Here is an 18,325-nt window from a genome sequence, read left to right as displayed (position 1 = left end):
CCCTTGTTTCCCCTTCTTGAATCCTCCAGTTTTCAATGTTCAGAGAGCAGCAGCTAATGCTCTCAACTGATGCGTTTCTGTCCCTACATTTTCACATGCTTTTATATATTCCCCTACCACTGAGTTTTTACCCTTCATAAGAGCAAGTACAATTTGCATTAACATTCTCATAAGCCAGTTGTAATAGCAATGTATCTGTTGCTTCTGTATTATCAATTGTCTGCTTACTGCTGCTTGCAACCAATTAATGAATGACACATAGAATTATTGTGCTTCTTGTCTTACTGTAGCAAAAGACCCTGTCATTTCTCCTGACTCCTGAAGCCTTCACCAAGCTTTAGTAGCAAATCTGAGGCCTGATGAAACAATCTAGCATCTTGCCTTACCTGTATTCAGGGATCTAAATAGTTTCTTTACCCTAATAACATATCTTGAACAATAGGAATCCCTGCCTCAAAATTCTCCATTGCCTGCTGCATGGCTCTTTCCTGATACTCCAACTTCTACACCACATATTGGGCAGGGATCAGCAATGTTTTATGAGTGAAGCCCAGTCCCATGGAATCATCTGATAACCATTAGTTATTCCCTCCAATATTCCTATAGTAAAGGAACTTTACAAGCCATTTTCCATTATGCTCCATCTGAATTCTTTAAAAACCTGATAGGACAAAGATTCATGTACAAGTTGTTGAGCCAGCTGAATAATAGCTGGGAAAACTGCATAATCCCCAGCTTTCCTAGCTTCTCTAATACAGCCCTCTACAGCTGGGCCTTCAGACACTGAGAGATCCTCCACAAAAGGTAGAGGAGGTAAAGGAAAGTCTTCCTCCTTTGATGACAATGGAGGGGCCACTGGTTCAGGAGTCTCCTCTGAAAATGAAACTGGAGCCCCAACACTACCAGGACTTATTTCTTTAGTTAGTTACTGTAATGCTGTAAATACCATAAGAGAAGGATCAAGGCAGAAAGATTACACCCCAAATCCTTGCACACCCTAAAAGTTTCTCCCACTTTGAACCACATGTCAGAATTAAATGTACCCTCCTTAGGAAACCATGGACAGTTCTCTTGAACATCCCCCAAAAGCTGCAAAAGCAGCCACTCTGATAGGGAGCATTGAGCTGCTTTCAACAGCTACTATAAGATTTGCATATATAGTTGCTGATTTTTGGAACATCCTGACCCCATGCTGTTTTACTGGAAATCCCCTCACACTCACTAGGTATGTTGGTAGCTATCCCAAACCAGGCACCACTGAGTTAAGATAAGCCGAGTGTACTTTCACTTTTGATCCAGATAGCGAATTTCCTTTCACATACTATTACATTGCTGGTCATGTAGAGGTCACCACTTGCCGACTCTCGGCCTACTGGGGGTCATTGTGATGCAATGAACTACAAGCAGACGCAGCTTGTAGTGAGGGGGAGCATTGCAAGGGAACAAATGCTCCTGATCTCTGGATGAAGCCCAATTTATTTTCTGAGTAATTCTTTTGGTTACTATGTTTTAGGTAATCATGTTCTTGAGATAGCATCTCTGCTGACCAACCATTCTTACTGTTCTAGCTGCACATTTACTCCCTTGGGCAGTTTTCCAACCCTGTTCCTCCTCACACACACCTTGTCCTCAGCTAGCCAGGCCACAAGAATTCATACCTCAAGGTTACATTTTGTTCATCTACCAAACCCCCAATTCTACAAGATTCTACCAAAAAGCTATTAGTTGCAGAATACAAAACAAATATACAAAAGCTGGTTACACTTTATATACCAATAATAAACTTTCAAAAAGATAAGTTAAGCCCTGGCCGGTTTGGCTCAGCGGTTGGAGAGTCGGCCTGCGGTACAGAGAGACCCGGGTTTGGTTCCCGCTAAGGGCACGTACCTCGGTTGCAGTTTGTCCCCGGCCCTGGTTGGTCGTGCGGGTGGCAGCCACTCGATGTGTCCCTTCACGTCGATGTTTCTCTCTCTCTCTCTTCCTCTTTCTCCCTCCCGCTCTCTCTGAACAAAAAATGGAAAAATGTCCTCGGGTGAGGATAAAAAAAAAAAAAAAAAGATAAGTTAAGACAGTAGTTTTCAACCTTTTTAATGCCATGACCCTTTAATACAATTTCTCATATTGTATGTGGGCATACCCTCCTGGGGGTGGACCCTCCTGGAGATGGATAGAGTAGTGGTGTCTCAGTTCCTAAGAACATAGGAAATATGTGTTTTCCAACGATCTTAGGCGACCCCTGTGAAAGGGTCATTCGACCCCCTAAAGGGGTCACGACCCACAGGTTGAGAATCGCTGAGTTAAGAAAACAATCACATTTAAAATTGCATTAAAAAATACCTAGAAATAAATTTAATCAAGGAAGTAGAAGACCTGTATTCAGAAAACGATGAGACATTGAAGAAGGAAACTGAAGGGCATACAAATAAATGAAATGATATATACCATGTTCACAAATAGGAAGAATGAACAACATTAAAATGTCCATGCTACCCAAAGCAAACTGTTATCAAAATACCAATGGCGCCCTGGCCGGTTTGGCTCAGCGGTTAGAGCGTCGGCCTGCGGTCCTGAGAGACCCGGGTTCGGTTCCTGCTAAGGGCGCGTGCCTCGGTTGCAGTTTGTCCCCGGCCCTGGTTGGTCGTGCGGGTGGCAGCCACTCAATGTGTCTCTTTCACGTCGATGTTTCTCTCTCTCTCTCTGTTCCCCTCTCTCCCTCCCGCTCTACCTGAACAAAAAAAATGGAAAAATGTCCTCGGGTGAGGATTGAAAAAAAAAAAAAAAAAAAAAAAAAATACCAATGGCATATTTCACAGCACTAGAATAAACAATTGTAAAATTTACATGAATCCACAAAAGATCCAGCCGGAATAGTCACAGCAATCTTGAGGAAGAAGAACAAAGTTAGAGGTATCATGCTACCTGATTTCAAACTATACTACACAGTTATACTAATCAAAACAGCACGTACTTACATAAAAACAGACACAAAGGTCAATGGAACAGAATAGAGAGTCCTGAAAAAATCCTTGCCTATATGGGCAATCAATCTCTGATGAAGAAAATAAGAACATACAATGGGGAAAAGATAGTCTCCTCAATAAATGATACATTGGAAAGATACATGTAAAAAATTAAACTAGATCACTTTTTTACATCATACACATAAATAAACTCAAAATATATTAAAGAGTTAAATGTAAAACCTGAAACCATTGAACTCCTAGAAGAAAATATAGGCAGTAAATTTGATGACCATGGTTTTAGTAATAATATTTTTTTGAAAATATTTCCTCAGTTCAAGGAAAGAAAAGATAAAATTAAAAAATGGGACTATATCCAACTAAAATATTTCTGTGCAGCCAAGGAAATAAAAAAAAAATTTACCAAAGGTATATCTAATAAGGGGTTAATATAAAAATGTACAAAGAAGTTTTGCAATTTAACACACAAAAACTCCAATTTAAAAAATTTGGCAGAGGATGTGAATAGACATTTCTCCAAAGAGGACACTAGATGATCCATAAACATGTGAAAAAAAGACAAGATAGGCATAGAGAATGTGAAAATGAAGGTGGAGTAAATAGAAGCTACACAGATGATCTCCCAGGACAAAATGGGAAGTACAACTAAAATACAGACAAATCCTCAGAAAAAAAGCAACAGTAAAGCAGCAAGACAGGACCATATAACGAGGGACACTGGTAGGATATGCTGAGGGGCAAGAGGGTGGCAGGCTGGAAGCCCATGGAAAGCAGCAGTCTTAGCTGTGAGCAGCACCCTTGGCAAATAAAGACAAAGCCTGCTCCACAGTGCAAAGAACCGGGACAGAGCACTAAAATAGCCACAGCCACTCACCTGGGGGCTATAGCAAAGGGAGGGCAGACTGGGCGGGAACTCTGTGGAGACAACCGCGATTTGAAGGACACTCTGAGTTTTTGCTGAGTGGCAGCCACAAAGGATGGTGGCAAGTGTGCTCCTTCCCAGAGTTGTGGGGGAAAGCAGCAACCACCCACCCCCTCAGAGATTCAGCCCTTACTAGGTGAGGCAAAGAAATGCCAATTGAAGCTCATTAACAACCAGCATCTATCCCACCCACTGGAAATCTTTTTAGGAAGAACATAAGGGCTACATTCCAAGGCACTGAGAGTAACTGAGACTACTAGCCACCAGGAAAAAGCTAGAGGATAACTGAACATTCCTGGGCTTGAAAACCTACCCAGGAAAGTAAGGCTTGACAGTGATGTTTGACGTGGGCCAACCCAGGCTCTTCCAAACCCAGTAGAGGGAGCCACAAACAGCAGAACACCAACACCCACAGGGAAAATATGGCAGGATCCAAAACCCACTGAAATAGCCAAAATGGTGAAACAAAGAAACAAATCTTAAATACAAGAATAAGAGAACTCTATTGAAGATGAGATCAATGAAATGCAGCTAAGCAAATTATCAGAGGTAGAGTTCAGAGCCATGATCACAGGAAGCTGAACAGCATGAGTAAGGACATCAGTATCATGAGTAAAGATATAGAAATATTGAAAACCAACCAAGTGGAAATGAAGAATGCCATATCAGAAATTAAGAACACGTTGAAAGGACTAACCAGCAGAGTAGAGGAAGCTGAGGACCAAATCAGTGAATTAGAAGACAGGGTAGAAAAAATCAACCAATCAGAAAACCAAGAGGAAAAAAACCATTAAAAAAACAGGAAGACAGCTTAAGAGAACTGTGGGACAACTGGAAATGTAATAACATTCGCATCATAGAAGTCCGTGAAGAAGAAGAAAATGGGCAAGAGTTAAAGAATATATTAGAAAAAATAGTGACAGAAAACTTTCCTAACTTGGTGAAGAAAGAAGGCATTTGAGTTCAAGAAGCACAGAGAGCCCCAAGTAAGAACCCAAACAGTCGCACACCAATACACATGATCAAAATGACAAAAGTTAAAGACAAAGAGAGAATCCTAAAAGCAGCATGAGATAAGCAACAGGTTACCTACAAAGGAACTCCCATAAGGCTCTCAGCTGACTTTTTAACAGGAATACTATAGGCCAGAAGGCATGAAGTAGTCAAGGATCTGAATCCAAGACTATTCTATCCAGCAAGGCTATCATTCAAAATAGAAGGTCAAATAAAGAGCTTCCCAGACAAAAAAGGCTAATGGATTATATTAACACCAAACCAGAACTGCAAGATATGCTAAAAGGACTGCTATAATTAGTAGAAGAAATAGAAAGAAAAATAGAACCACACTAAACAAAAACGGCAATAAATTAGTACATATCAATTATCACTTTAAATGTGAATGGTCAGCCCTGGCCAGTTTGGCTCAGCGGTGAGAGTATCGGCCTGCGGTCCAGAGAGACGCAGGTTCGGTTCCCGCTGGGGGCACGTACCTCGGTTGCAGTTTGTCCCCGGCACTGGTCGGTTGTGCGGGTGGCAGCCACTCGATGTGTTCCTTTCACATCGATGTTTCTCTCTCTCTCTCTCTGTTCCTCTCTCTCCCTCCCACTCTACCTGAACAAAGAATGGAAAAATGTCCTCGGGTAAAGATTAAAAAATAAAATAAAAAAATAAAAAATAAATGTGAATGGTCAGAATGGTCCAATAAAATGACACGGAGTAGCTGACTGGAAAAGAAGGCATGACTCATATATATGTTATTTACAAGAGACCCACCTCACAACAAAAGACTCACATAGGTTGAAAGAGAAGAGATGAAAAAAAATCTTTCAAGCATATGGAAAGTAATCTATAGATTCAATGCAATCCCCATCAAAATACTAAGGACATAATTCACAGAACTAGAACAAATACTTCAAAAGTTTATATGGAAACAAAGAAGATCTCAAATAGCCACAGCAATCTTGAAAAAAACGAAAAAAGTTGAAGGGATTACATTACCAGATTTCAGGTTATACTACAAAGCCACCATAATCAAAACAGTCTGGTACTGGCACAACAACAGGCAGATAGAAAAATGGAACAGAATAGAGAACCCAGAAATCAACCCAAGAAAATATGCTAGATTAATATTTGACAAAGGTGGCAAGAGCATACAGTGGAGTCAAGACAGCCTCTTTAATAAATGGTGTTGATATCTTCCTCTATTTCTTTTTTCAATGACCTGTAGTTTTCTGCAAATAGGTCCTTTACTTCTTTGGTTAAGTTTATTCCTAGGTATCGTAATTTTTTTGGAGCGATGGTAAATGGGATTGTTTTTTCAGTTTCTCTTTCTGTGAGTTCATCATTGATGTACAAGAATGCCGTCGATTTCTTGACGTTAATTTTGTATCCTGCTACTTTGCCAAATTCATTTATTAAGTCTAATAGATTTTTGATGGATTGGAAGAATTAACATAATTAAAATGTCCATACTACCCAAAGCAATCTATAGATTCAATGCAATCCCCATCAAAATACCAACGACATATTTTATAGAACTAGAACAAATACTTCAAAAGTTCATATGGAACCAAAAAAGACCCCGAATAGCCACAGTAATTTTGAAAAAGAAGAACAAAGTAGGTGGGATCACAATAACAGATATCAGGTTATACTACAAAGCGACTGTAACCAAAACAGCCTGGTACTGGCACAAGAACAGGCATATAGACCAGTGGAACAGAACTGAAAACCCAGAAATGGACCCAAGGCAATACGCTCAATTAATATTTGACAAGGGTGGCAAGAGCATACAGTGGAGTAAAGACAGCCTCTTTAATAAATGGTGTTGGGAAAATTGGACAGCTACATGCAAAAAAATGAAACTAGACCATCAACTTACACCATACACCAAAATAAACTCAAAATGGATAAAAGACTTAAATGTGACCCGTGAATCCATAAAAATTCTAGAAGAAAATGTAGGCAACAAAATTTCGGACATCATACGGAGCAGAATTTTCACTGATACATCACCTAAGGCAACAGAAATAAAAGAGAAAATGAACACATGGGACTACATCAAACTCAAAAGCTTCTGCACAGCAAAAGAAACAATCATCAAAATGGAAAGGCAACCCACTGTATGGGAGAACATCATTGCCAATGATGTATCAGATAAAGGGTTAATTTCCAATATATATAGAGTGCTCATACAACTCCACAAAAGGAAGACAAACAACCCAATTAAAAAATGGGCAGAGGAGCTGAATAGATACCTCTCCAAACAGGACATACAAATGGCCAAGAGACATATGAAGAAATGCTCAACATCACTAATCATCAGAGAGATGCAAATTAAAACAACAATGAGGTATCACCTCACACCTGTCAGGATGGCCACCATCAACAAATCATCAAACAGCAAGTGTTGGCGAGGGTGTGGAGAAAAGGGGACTCTAATACACTGCTGGTGGGAATGCAGACTGGTGCAGCCGCTATGGAAAACAATATGGTGCTACCTCAAAAAATTAAAAATTGAACTTCCATTTGACCCAGTGATCCCACTGCTGGGAATATACCCTAAGAAGCCTGAAACACCAATCAGGGAGAATATATGTACCCCCATGTTCATAGCAGCACTATTTACAATAGCTAAGATCTGGAAACAGCCCAAGTGTCCACCAGTAGGCGAATGGATAAAAAAGCAGTGGTACATATACACAATGGAGTACTATGCAGCGGTAAGAAAGAAAGATCTCTTATCCTTTGAGACGACATGGAGGGACCTGGAAAGTATTATCCTAAGTGAAAGAAGCCAAGCAGAAAAAGACAAATACCACATGATCTCACTTATATACGGAATATAATGAGCATAACAGTCTGAGGAATACAGTAGACCCAGACACATGGAAGTAGGGCACAGACTGACATCCCTCAGAAGAGGGAATGGGGGGTGAGGGGGTGGGAAGAGATAAACCACAGAACTTATATGCATGTATGCATGACCAATGGACATGGACAACTAAGCCGGGGACAGGGTGGAGGGGGGGTGGGGTGGGGGGTACCAATGGGGTAAAAAGGTAAAATATCTGTAACAAAAAAATAAATAAATAATTCATTAAAAAAATAATAATAAATAAATAAATAAATAAATAAATAAATAAATAAATAAATGGTGTTGAGAAAATTGGACAGCTACATGCAAAAAAAAAAAAAAAAAAAAATGAAACTACACCATCAACTTACACCATACACAAGAATAAACTCAAAATGGATAAAAGACTGAAATGAGACTCATGAATCCATAAAAATCCTAGAACAAAATATAGGCAACAAAATTTCACACATTATACACAGCAGAATTTTCACTGATACATAACCTAAGGCAACAGAAACAAAGGAAAAAATGAACACATGGGACTACACCAAACTCAAAAGATTCTGCACAGCAAAAGATACAATCATCAAAACGGAAAGGAAACCAGTTTATGGGAGAGCATAAAAGCCAATGATATATCAGATAAGGGACTAATTTCCAAAATATAGTGAGTACTCATACAACTCAACAAAAAGAAAACAAAGAACCCAATTAAAAAATGGGCAGAAGAGCTGAATAGACACCTTTCCAAACAGGACATACAAATTGCCAAGAGACATATGAAGAAATGCTCAACATCACTAATCATCAGAGAGATGCAAATTAAAACAACAATGAGGTATCACTTTACACCTGTCAGAATGACCTCCATCCACAAATCATCAAACAACAAGTGTTGGTGAGGGTGTGGAGAAAAGGGGACTCTAGTACATTGCTGGTGGGAATGCAGACTGGTGCAGCCACTATGAAAAACAATATGGTGTTACCTCAAAAAATAAAAATTGAACTGCCATTTGACCTAGTGACCCCACTTCTAGGAATATACCCTAAGAAGCCTGAAACACCAATCAGAAAGAATATATGTACCCCCATGTTCATAGCAGCACTATTTACAATAGCTAAGATCTGGAAACAGCCCAAATGTTCATCACTAGACGAATGGATAAAAAAGCAGTGGTACATATACACAATGGAGCATTATGCAGCTGTAAGAAAGAAAGATCTCTTATGTTTTGAGATGACATCTCGGGACCTGGAAAGTATTATCCTAAGTGAAACAAGGCTAACAGGGAAAGTCAAGTATTATATGATCGATTATTTGTGTAATATAATGAACATAACAGTCTGAGGAATAGGGTAGACCCAGAAACATGGAAATAGGGTACAGACTGACAATCCCCAGAAGAGGAGGGGGTCGTGGGGGGAGGGAAGAGATAAACCACAGAACTTATATGCATGTATGCATAACCAATGGACATGGACAACAAAGCTGATGATGGGGCAGGGGGGAAAGGAGGAGGGTATCATGGGGTAAAAAAAGAGAAACATCTATAACAAAAATATAATTAAAAATAAAAATAAATTAAAATGCCTTAAAAAAAGAAAAGAAAGAGAGAGCGACAAGAAGGCTTTCTAAATGACTAAAAGCTATCTCACAGTTACAGCACTTCAGTCCCCAAATACCCCACAGCCTAGGACCAAACAACTATGTATAAAGCAAGGCAGTCAATTAGAGGAAAATAAAAGTGGTGGAAGCAGAAGCTCCCACCTGTAAAATGATAAGGGCCAGGCAACCAGCCCCAGACAACACATAAATTCCCTTTTAAGAGGTATGTTTTATGATTTATTCCAATAGAAGATATAAAAAATAAAAACCATGGTCATTTAAAGGTTAATATGTTTGGTAATGCTTGAAATATGTTTCACCCCAAACTATGAGTTGTTTTAAGTTTTAGTGCTTAAATACATCAAGGAAATTCACTCTTTATTTCCTAGATAAATTAGATATTGTTATATGTATAATTTCAAAGTGCTTCCAAGTTAAAAATGTCCTTAATCTGCTTATGCTATAGTATACAGCTAGTATAACTTCTTACATGCAAATTGCTTTAAGGTGTTTACAAATCAGGCAAAATATTCTCCTGGAAAATTCCATCTATTTTATAATTTAACAAACTTGCGGTAGTCAGGTTTATGCAATGAATGTCAAAATGTGAACAAATTCTAAATTGCTGAGACTAAATGAGTTTTTATTACATGTTTCATTAAGAAATATAGATGGAAGTTAGATGTTACCAAAAAAACTTTTATATCCTTTAACCAAATAACTTCACTTTTAGAAATCTATGCCAAAGAAATAGCAGAGATGCCAAAAAACAAATTAATGTACTAAAACAACATGAAAATTATTATATGTATAACTGAAAACAATCTCAATGCCCAAATAAAAGTGTGTCCTAAGAAAACAAAACAAAACAAAACAAAAAAACAAAAAAAAGAAAGCATGACTCACATATATGTTGTTTACAAGAGACCCACCTCACAACACAAGACTCACATAGGTTGAAAGTGAAGGGATGAAAAAAATCTTTCAAGCAAACAGAAAGCAAAAAAAAAAAAAAAAAGCTGGGGTAGCAATACTCATATCTGATAAAGTAGATTTCAAAGTAAAGGCCATAACTAGAGACAAAGTAGGTCACTACATAATATTGAAAGGATATATCCAACAGGAAGATATAACCTTGGTACACATATATGCACCCAATACAGGAGCACCAACATATATTAAAAATCTTTTGGAGGACTTCAAAGGAGAAATCAACAGCTATACAATCATAGCAGGGGACTACAATATCCCGCTGACCTCACTGGATAGATCTTCTAGACAAAATATTAACAAGAAAACACAGACTCTAAATGAAGCACTAGATGAAATGGATTTAATAGATATCTACAGAGAATTACACCCCAAAACTACAGAACTCACATTCTTCTCAAGTGCACATGGGACATTGTCAAAGATAGACCACATGTTAGGGAATAAACTAAGTTTCTACAAGTTCAAGAAGATTGAAATCATATCAAGCATCTTCTCAGATCACAATGGCATGCAACAAGAAATCAATTGTAACAAGAACATGCATAGCCATTTGAAAACATGGAGGCTAAATAGCATGTTATTGAACAATGAATACGTTACCATGCAGATCAAGGAAAAAATTAAAAACTTCCTGGAAACCAATGAAAATGAACACACAACACCACAAAATCTATGGGATGCAGCGAAAGTAGTTTTGAGAGGGAAGTTCTTAGCAATACAGGTCTACCTCAAGAAACAATAAAAATTTCTAATAGACTATCTAACCTCACAACTTAAAGAACTAGAAAGCAAATGAAAAGAAAACCACAGAGCAAGTAGAAGGAAGGAAATAGTAAAGATCAGAGCAGAAATAAATGACATGAAAACCACCAAAGCAATCCAAGGATCAATGAAACAAAGAGCTGGTTCTTTGAAAAGATAAAAAAGATTGATGCAGCCCAGCTGGTGTGGCTCACTGGTTGAGTATTGACCCATGCACCAAGAGGTCACTGGTTCGATTCCCAGTCAGGGCACATGCACAGGTTGTGGACCCGATCCCCAGTGGGGGGTGTGCAGCAGTCGGCCAATTGATGTTCTCTCATCAATGTTTCTATCTCTCTCTCTTCCTCTCCCTTCCTCTCTCTCTCCTGAAATCAATAAAAATATTAAAAAAAAAAAAAAAAGATTGATGGATCCTTAGCTAGACTCACCAAGAAACAAAGAGAGAGAACCCAAATGCACAAAATGAGGAATGAATGAGGAGAAATAATAACTGACACAACAGAAATACAAAGGATTGTTAACAAATATTATGAACAATTATACAGCAACAACTCCAACAATCTAAGCGAAATGGACGAATTTCTAGAAACATAGTCTCCAAACTGAATTGGGAGGAGATAGAAAACTTGAACAGACTAATAACAACAAAAGAAATTGAAGATGTAATCAAGATTCTCCCAGCAAACAAAAGCCCAGGCTCGGACGGCTTAATGGGGGAATTCTACCAAAAATTCAAAGAAGAACTAATACCTATTCTCCTCAAACTATTTCAAAAAATTTCAAGAAGAAAGAAGACTTTCAAACATGTTTTATAAGGCCAGCATAATTCTAATTCCAAAAACAAACAAACAAAAAAGACACCACAAAGAAAGAACTACAGGCCAATATCCTGATGAACATAGATGCCAAAATTCTGAACAAAATACTAGCAAATCGAATCAAGGAACACATCAAAAAAATTATTCACCATGACCAAGTTGGATTCATCCCAGGAATGCAAGGCTGGTACAATATTCGCAAATCAATAAATATGATACACCACAGAAAAAAAAAGAAAGATAAAAATCATATGAGCATATCAATAGATGCTGAAAAAGCATCTATTGACAAAATCCAGCACCGATTTCTGATAAAAAATACTAAGCAATGTGGGAATAGAGGGATCATATCTCGACATCATGAAGGCCATATGTAAAAGACTTACAGCCAACATCATACTCAATAGGCAAAAACTAAAAGCATTTCCCTTAAGAACAGGAGAAAGACAAGGATGCCCACTTTCACCATTCTTATTTAACATAGTACTGGAAGTCGTAGCCACAGCAAGCAGACAGCAAAAAATAAAAAAATAAAAGGAATCCAAATTGGAAAGGAGGAAGTAAAACAGTCAATATTCGCAGATGACATGATACTATACAAAGAAAACCCCAAAGACTCCATCAAAAATCTACTAGACTTAATAAATGAATTTGACAAAGTAGCAGGATACAAAATTAACATCAAGAAATCGATGGCATTCTTATACACCAATGATGAACTCACAGAAAGAGAAACTAAGAAAACAATCCCATTTACCATTGTGGCAAAAAAAAAATTTAGATACCTAGGAATACCAAAGAACTAAAGGATCTATTCACAGAAAACTACAGGTCATTGAAAAAAGAAATACAACAAGATATAAAAACGTAGAAGCACATACCTTGTTCATGGATTGGAAGAATTAACATTATTAAAATGTCCAAATTACCCAAAGCAATCTAGAGATTCAATGCAATCCTCATCAAAATATCAATGACATACTTCACAGAACTAGAACAAATACTTCAAAAGTTCATATGGAACCAAAAAAGACCTCAAATAGCCACAGCAATCTTGAAAAAGAAGAACAAAGTAGGAGGAATCATATTACCAGATTTCAGGTTATACTACAAACCCATTGTAATCAAAACAGCTGGGTACTGGCACAAGAACAGGCCTATAGACCAGTGGAACAGAACAAAGAACCCAGAAATGGACCCAAGGCAATATGCTCAATTAATATTTGACAAAGGAGGCAAGAGCATACAGTGGAGTCAAGACAGACCTTTCAATAAATCGTGTTGGGAAAATTGGACAGTTACATGCAAAAAAAAAAAAGTAACTAAAACATCAACTGACACCATACACAAGAATAGACTTTAAATGGACAAAAGACTTAAATGCGACTCATGAATCCATAGAAATCTTAGAAGAAAATGTAGGCATCAAAATTTTAGACATCATACGCAGCAGAATTTTCACTGATACATCACCTAAGGCAACTGAAACAAAGGAGAAAATGAACACATGGGACTACACCAAACTCAAAAGCTTCTGCATAGCAAAAGAAACAACCACCAAAATGGAAAGGCAACCCACTCTATGGGAGAGCATAATTGCCATATTACATCAGATAAGGAGTTAATTTCCAATATATAGAGAGGGCTCATACAGCTCAACAAAAGGAAGACAAAGAACCCAATTAAAAAATGGGCAGAGGAACTAAAATAGACACCTCTCCAAACAGGACATACAAATGACTAAGAGACATATGAAAAAATGCTCAACATCACTAATCATCAGAGAGATGCAAATTAAAACAACAATAGGGTACCACCTCACACCTGTCAGAATGACCTTCATCCACAAATCATCAAACAACAAGTGTTGGCGAGGGTGTGGAGAAAAGGGGACTCTAATACACTGCTGGTGGGAATGCAGACTGGTGCAGCCACTATGGAAAACAATATGGTGTTACCTCATAAAAATTGAAAATTGAACTGCCATTTGACCCAGTGATCCCACTTCTTGGAATATACCCTAAAAAGCCTGAAACAACAATCAGAAAGAATATATGTACCCTCATGTTCATAGCTGCACTATTTACAATAGCTAAGATCTGGAAACAGCTCAAACAGTTCATCAGTAGACAAATGGATAAAAAATAGTGGTACATATACACAATGGAGTACTATGCAGCTGTAAGAAAGAAAGAGCTCTTATCCTTTGAGAAAACATGGAGCACCTGGAAAGTATTATCCTAAGCGAAACAAGCCAAGCAGAGAAAGACAAATAGCACATGATCTCACTTATTTGTGGAATATAGTGAACATAACAGTCTGCGGAATGGGGTAGTCCCAGAGACATGGAAGTGGGTTACAGTCTGACAATCCCAGAAGTGGGGATGGTAGGGTAGAGATAAACCACAGAACTTATATGCATATATGCATGAACAAAGGTCATGGACAAGAAAGCTGGGGACAGGAGGTGTGTATCTGGCGGGGGGCGGGGGGAGAAACATCTGTAACAAAAATAAATTAATAAAAATAAAATAAAATAAAAATTCACTGATAAATAAATAAATAAATATCCATCACCTAACTGTAAAAAATTTTTTAAAGTCTCATATAACAATTTTATGTGCAGTGTACTATGATGCTTTTTGAGTGTTTTATTTTATTTATGGTCATGATGATGTTGGCAAAAAACATTTATATCATAGCCCATCAAGTACACACATGGAGCTGAGAGATGGGGATGCAAATAACATGGCAAGGCAATTTGAAGAAGTTTGGCAATTTGAAGAAGTTTGACTATAAGTTGAAGCAACAGCAATGAGAAAAGTGAGTTTCCTTCAGATCTGCCTATCGCAAGGGAGTAAGCATTGTTATTCACAGTTGTCCATTTTAAACTAATTACATGATTACTACACTAGATACTAAGTCAAACAGAGCAAATGCATGAGCTAAAAAGATAGCAGCTAATATTCAAAATAACCATTTTTAAAAATGACAATATAGAATTAAAATCAGTAGGATTTTGACTAATTGCTTCCCAAAGAAGTTTACAAAATGTTGCTTGAAAAAAATTATATATAGATACTGTTACAATACAAAAAAATGATAAAATCAGTTTTATGAGACAAAAAAATGAAGGACTAAGACAGCTCTATGAAGACTCCAAGCAACATTTCCTCCAATCCCCAAAGAGTATCAGATCCTCAGCTAATTTGGATGTTTAAATTTACAACTTCCTAGTATAACAAATATTATGAAGCAATGACTTACTGTTCTTATCTTGACCTCGATTTTCTCTGTGAAATGTAGTAATTTCCTGCCTACAAGGAAAAAGAGATAATATGAGACACTCTTGTTTTCTGAAGCTGAAACTACACTTGAAAGAAATGTTTTGTTGCTCTTAAGCTAAGGTCATTGCTAGAATGACAACTTAAAAATTAAATAAAATAAAAAGCCTGTATAACCTAGTTTTTTGTTTCTGCAAAACCATGTAATTAAAAAATAAAAATCTAGAAAAACATTTACATTGAGAATGAAATTCTATATTTTATGAAATTTAAGGAACTACTAGATTATCAGATTATGTATATCATTACATGATGTATTGAATATGTGCAGTATAGTGAAATATGGAGCAATTCAAAGAAACAGTTGAAAGTCCATTTATCTACTCTTCACAGAGTATATATCTTTAAAGGTAAATGAGAAGGTCCTAGAAATTCTGAATACAAATTTACAGTGACTGATATCAATAAGTGTGAGCTGTTGATGATAAAGATTTTCACTACAGGGACATGATTTCACACAACAAAGAATGACTGAGAGAGGATGGAGTTCCCAGCACATCACCTTTTGTTCCTCTCCCTCCCAGACTCCTAAACATGATGAGAATATGGAGATCACAAAGGGTACCACCTGAATGACCTGCCCACCTCAAGGTGGAGGTGGTAATACACACGGAACAGAAATGTGCACAGGGCAGAAGGAAGAGAATATTTGGTGAGGAAGAAGTTTGAGACAACATCAAAATAAAATCCTAATCTTAGCTTTTTTCTTTTCTGCACTGTCCCCAAAAAAATACACTAAGGTTACACACACAATTTTATCTCCCAAATGACCTACTTCCACTTAAAATAGTAAGCATAAAGTTGCAAACATGAACCAGATAACAAAAATACAGTAAGACCTCAATAAAATGGACTAATTTGGGAAAGGGAATGTCTGTTAAAGCTGAAAGTCCATTATATAGTAAAGTCTAATAACTGTGTGCATTCACCAGTCACAGAGAGTAAACAAATACACACAGCTGGGGTGCACGTTGGAATATTATGTGTTAACATCACATGTTGAAACTTCTGCAGAAAGTCACACCACACGACAACAGAACCAATTAGTATGTGTGATTTGGTGGGATCACATGCTAATCATTCTCAAACATTGTCTATGAGTAGTGACTTGGATTTAAATATGTCTACTATAGTTGTAGATATGTAATATTTATTTTTGTCAGCAAAATTACTACAGTGTTTTTTTCTAACATATGGCCTATTCATTTTAAAGGGGTTAAAAATAACGGTGAATTAATAACAAAAATAATAGTTAATTATAAGCAAATCTTGGTTAAAGGCATTTTAAAATTAACAGTGTTAATTTTCACATAGGACATAAGGACCAGAAATTTTATACATTAAGTCCAAAGTTTGTTAAATTGAGGTCTGCAAAATCAAGGGCTTGCTGTAATACAAAAAAAAAAAAAGATACACTATATAAAAAGCAGATAAACAATAATTATCTGTTAATTACTGTTAATAATAAGTGGGCTAACATAACTCAGAAAAACAATGAAAAGAAAGATAAAATCTTTACAAAAATTAAAACAGCATTAAAAGCATCAAAAATGTAAATCAATTTTTTAAAAACAAAGCAGTAGCATGTAAAGCATGCTTGAAATGAAAATTAAATGGAAGAACATGAGGAGGTAGAATGGTTAGAGAAAGGATGATAATTATATAAAAAAGGCCTAATATGCACAATTGTTTTTCCTGGAGATGAGATCCAAACAAATGAAACATAATATCCAATGATATAATAAAGAAAACTCCTGAAATAAAGTCTTGTATCTGAAAATAGATTTTACGGAAAAAAATCACATGAGATATGTAGTAGCTTCTGAACTTCAAGAATAAATAATGAATCCTAGAACACCCATTGGGAAAACATATATGTAAAACCAAGTCAATAAGGTGAGCTTACGCTGGCCTAGTATCCACACTTGGAGCCATGCACACCAAGTCGTGAGAAACAAAATGATCCCAGAACTATAATACCCTCCAAGGAAAGAAAATGTATTGTCAAATCTTAATACTCATAGGATATAAAACCTATTAGTTCTTGGGGCAGGGGGCAGGAAGATGAATATAGCACAACATTTGAACTTTTTGAAATGCAAAGTCATGTTACAAAGAAGTTGGTAAATGATGGATCCAGCTCGCTCAGCCAATTGTCTATGCTCCTGAGGATTTGGCCATGATATCCAATGCTAAATCTAGGTTACGAATTATCCCCACCTACTGCTAATAGTCTACTCTAAATTAAATGCAGTGGAACAGCCTGGCTGGTGTGGCTCACTGGTTGAGCGTCAACCCATGGACCAAGAGGTCACTGGTTCAATTCCTGATCAGAGCACATGCCCAGGTTGTGGACCCAATCTCCAGTGGGGGGCATGCAGGAGGTGACCAATTGATGTTCTCTCTCATTGATGTTTCTATCTCGCTCTCTCTCTCTCCCTTCCTCTCTCTCTAAAATAAATAAATAAATAAATAAATAAATAAATAAATAAATAAATAAATAAATAAAATGGATTATCTCTCTGTCCCATGCCTAGCTGCAACTTCCTGACAGTGAAAATCTCTCTGGATATATTTCTTTGGTTTTTTGTTTAAATGCCCTATATTGTGGACTAATTGTCTCCCCTGGCCCCCCAAAAAATCATATGCTGAAGTCCTAACCTTCATGACCTCAAAATGAGACTGTGTTTGGAGACGGGGTCTTTACAGAAGTAATTAAGTTAAAATGAGGTCATTGGGGTAGGTCCTAATCTAGTTAAAGTAGTGTCCTTATAAGAAGAGGAAATTGGATATAGACAGGGACAGAGGGGAGAAGATATGAATACACAGGGAGAAGACAAGCATCTATGAGCAAGGAGAGATACCTCAGAAGAAACTCACAGTGCCAACACTTGACCTTGGACTTGGGGCCTCCAGGATTGTGAGAAAATAAATTTCTGTTGTTCATATCTCCTGATTTATGGTATTTTGTTATGGCAGGCTGAGCAGAGACTGGACCAGACAATACTAAGTATTAATCCAGATAGTCCTCCTCATCCTC

The 18,325-nt window shown here is 37.2% G+C and overlaps 1 protein-coding gene across 2 annotated transcripts in view; it reads right to left on the bottom strand.

Annotated features, from left to right (window-relative positions):
* GCSAML (germinal center associated signaling and motility like) overlaps positions 1-18,325 on the bottom strand; it is an 87,533-nt gene that overhangs the window by 31,405 nt on the left and 37,803 nt on the right. For both annotated transcript variants that reach the window (XM_036239894.1, XM_036239895.1), the window contains one exon: positions 15,209-15,258. In XM_036239894.1, coding sequence (XP_036095787.1) covers positions 15,209-15,258 — 50 coding nt within the window. The remainder of the gene's footprint in view (positions 1-15,208; positions 15,259-18,325) is intronic.

Source organism: Molossus molossus, unplaced genomic scaffold (assembly GCF_014108415.1).
Source record: "Molossus molossus isolate mMolMol1 unplaced genomic scaffold, mMolMol1.p scaffold_m16_p_4, whole genome shotgun sequence".
Lineage (NCBI taxonomy): Eukaryota > Metazoa > Chordata > Mammalia > Chiroptera > Molossidae > Molossus > Molossus molossus.
This window is presented reverse-complemented; position numbering and strand designations above follow the sequence as displayed.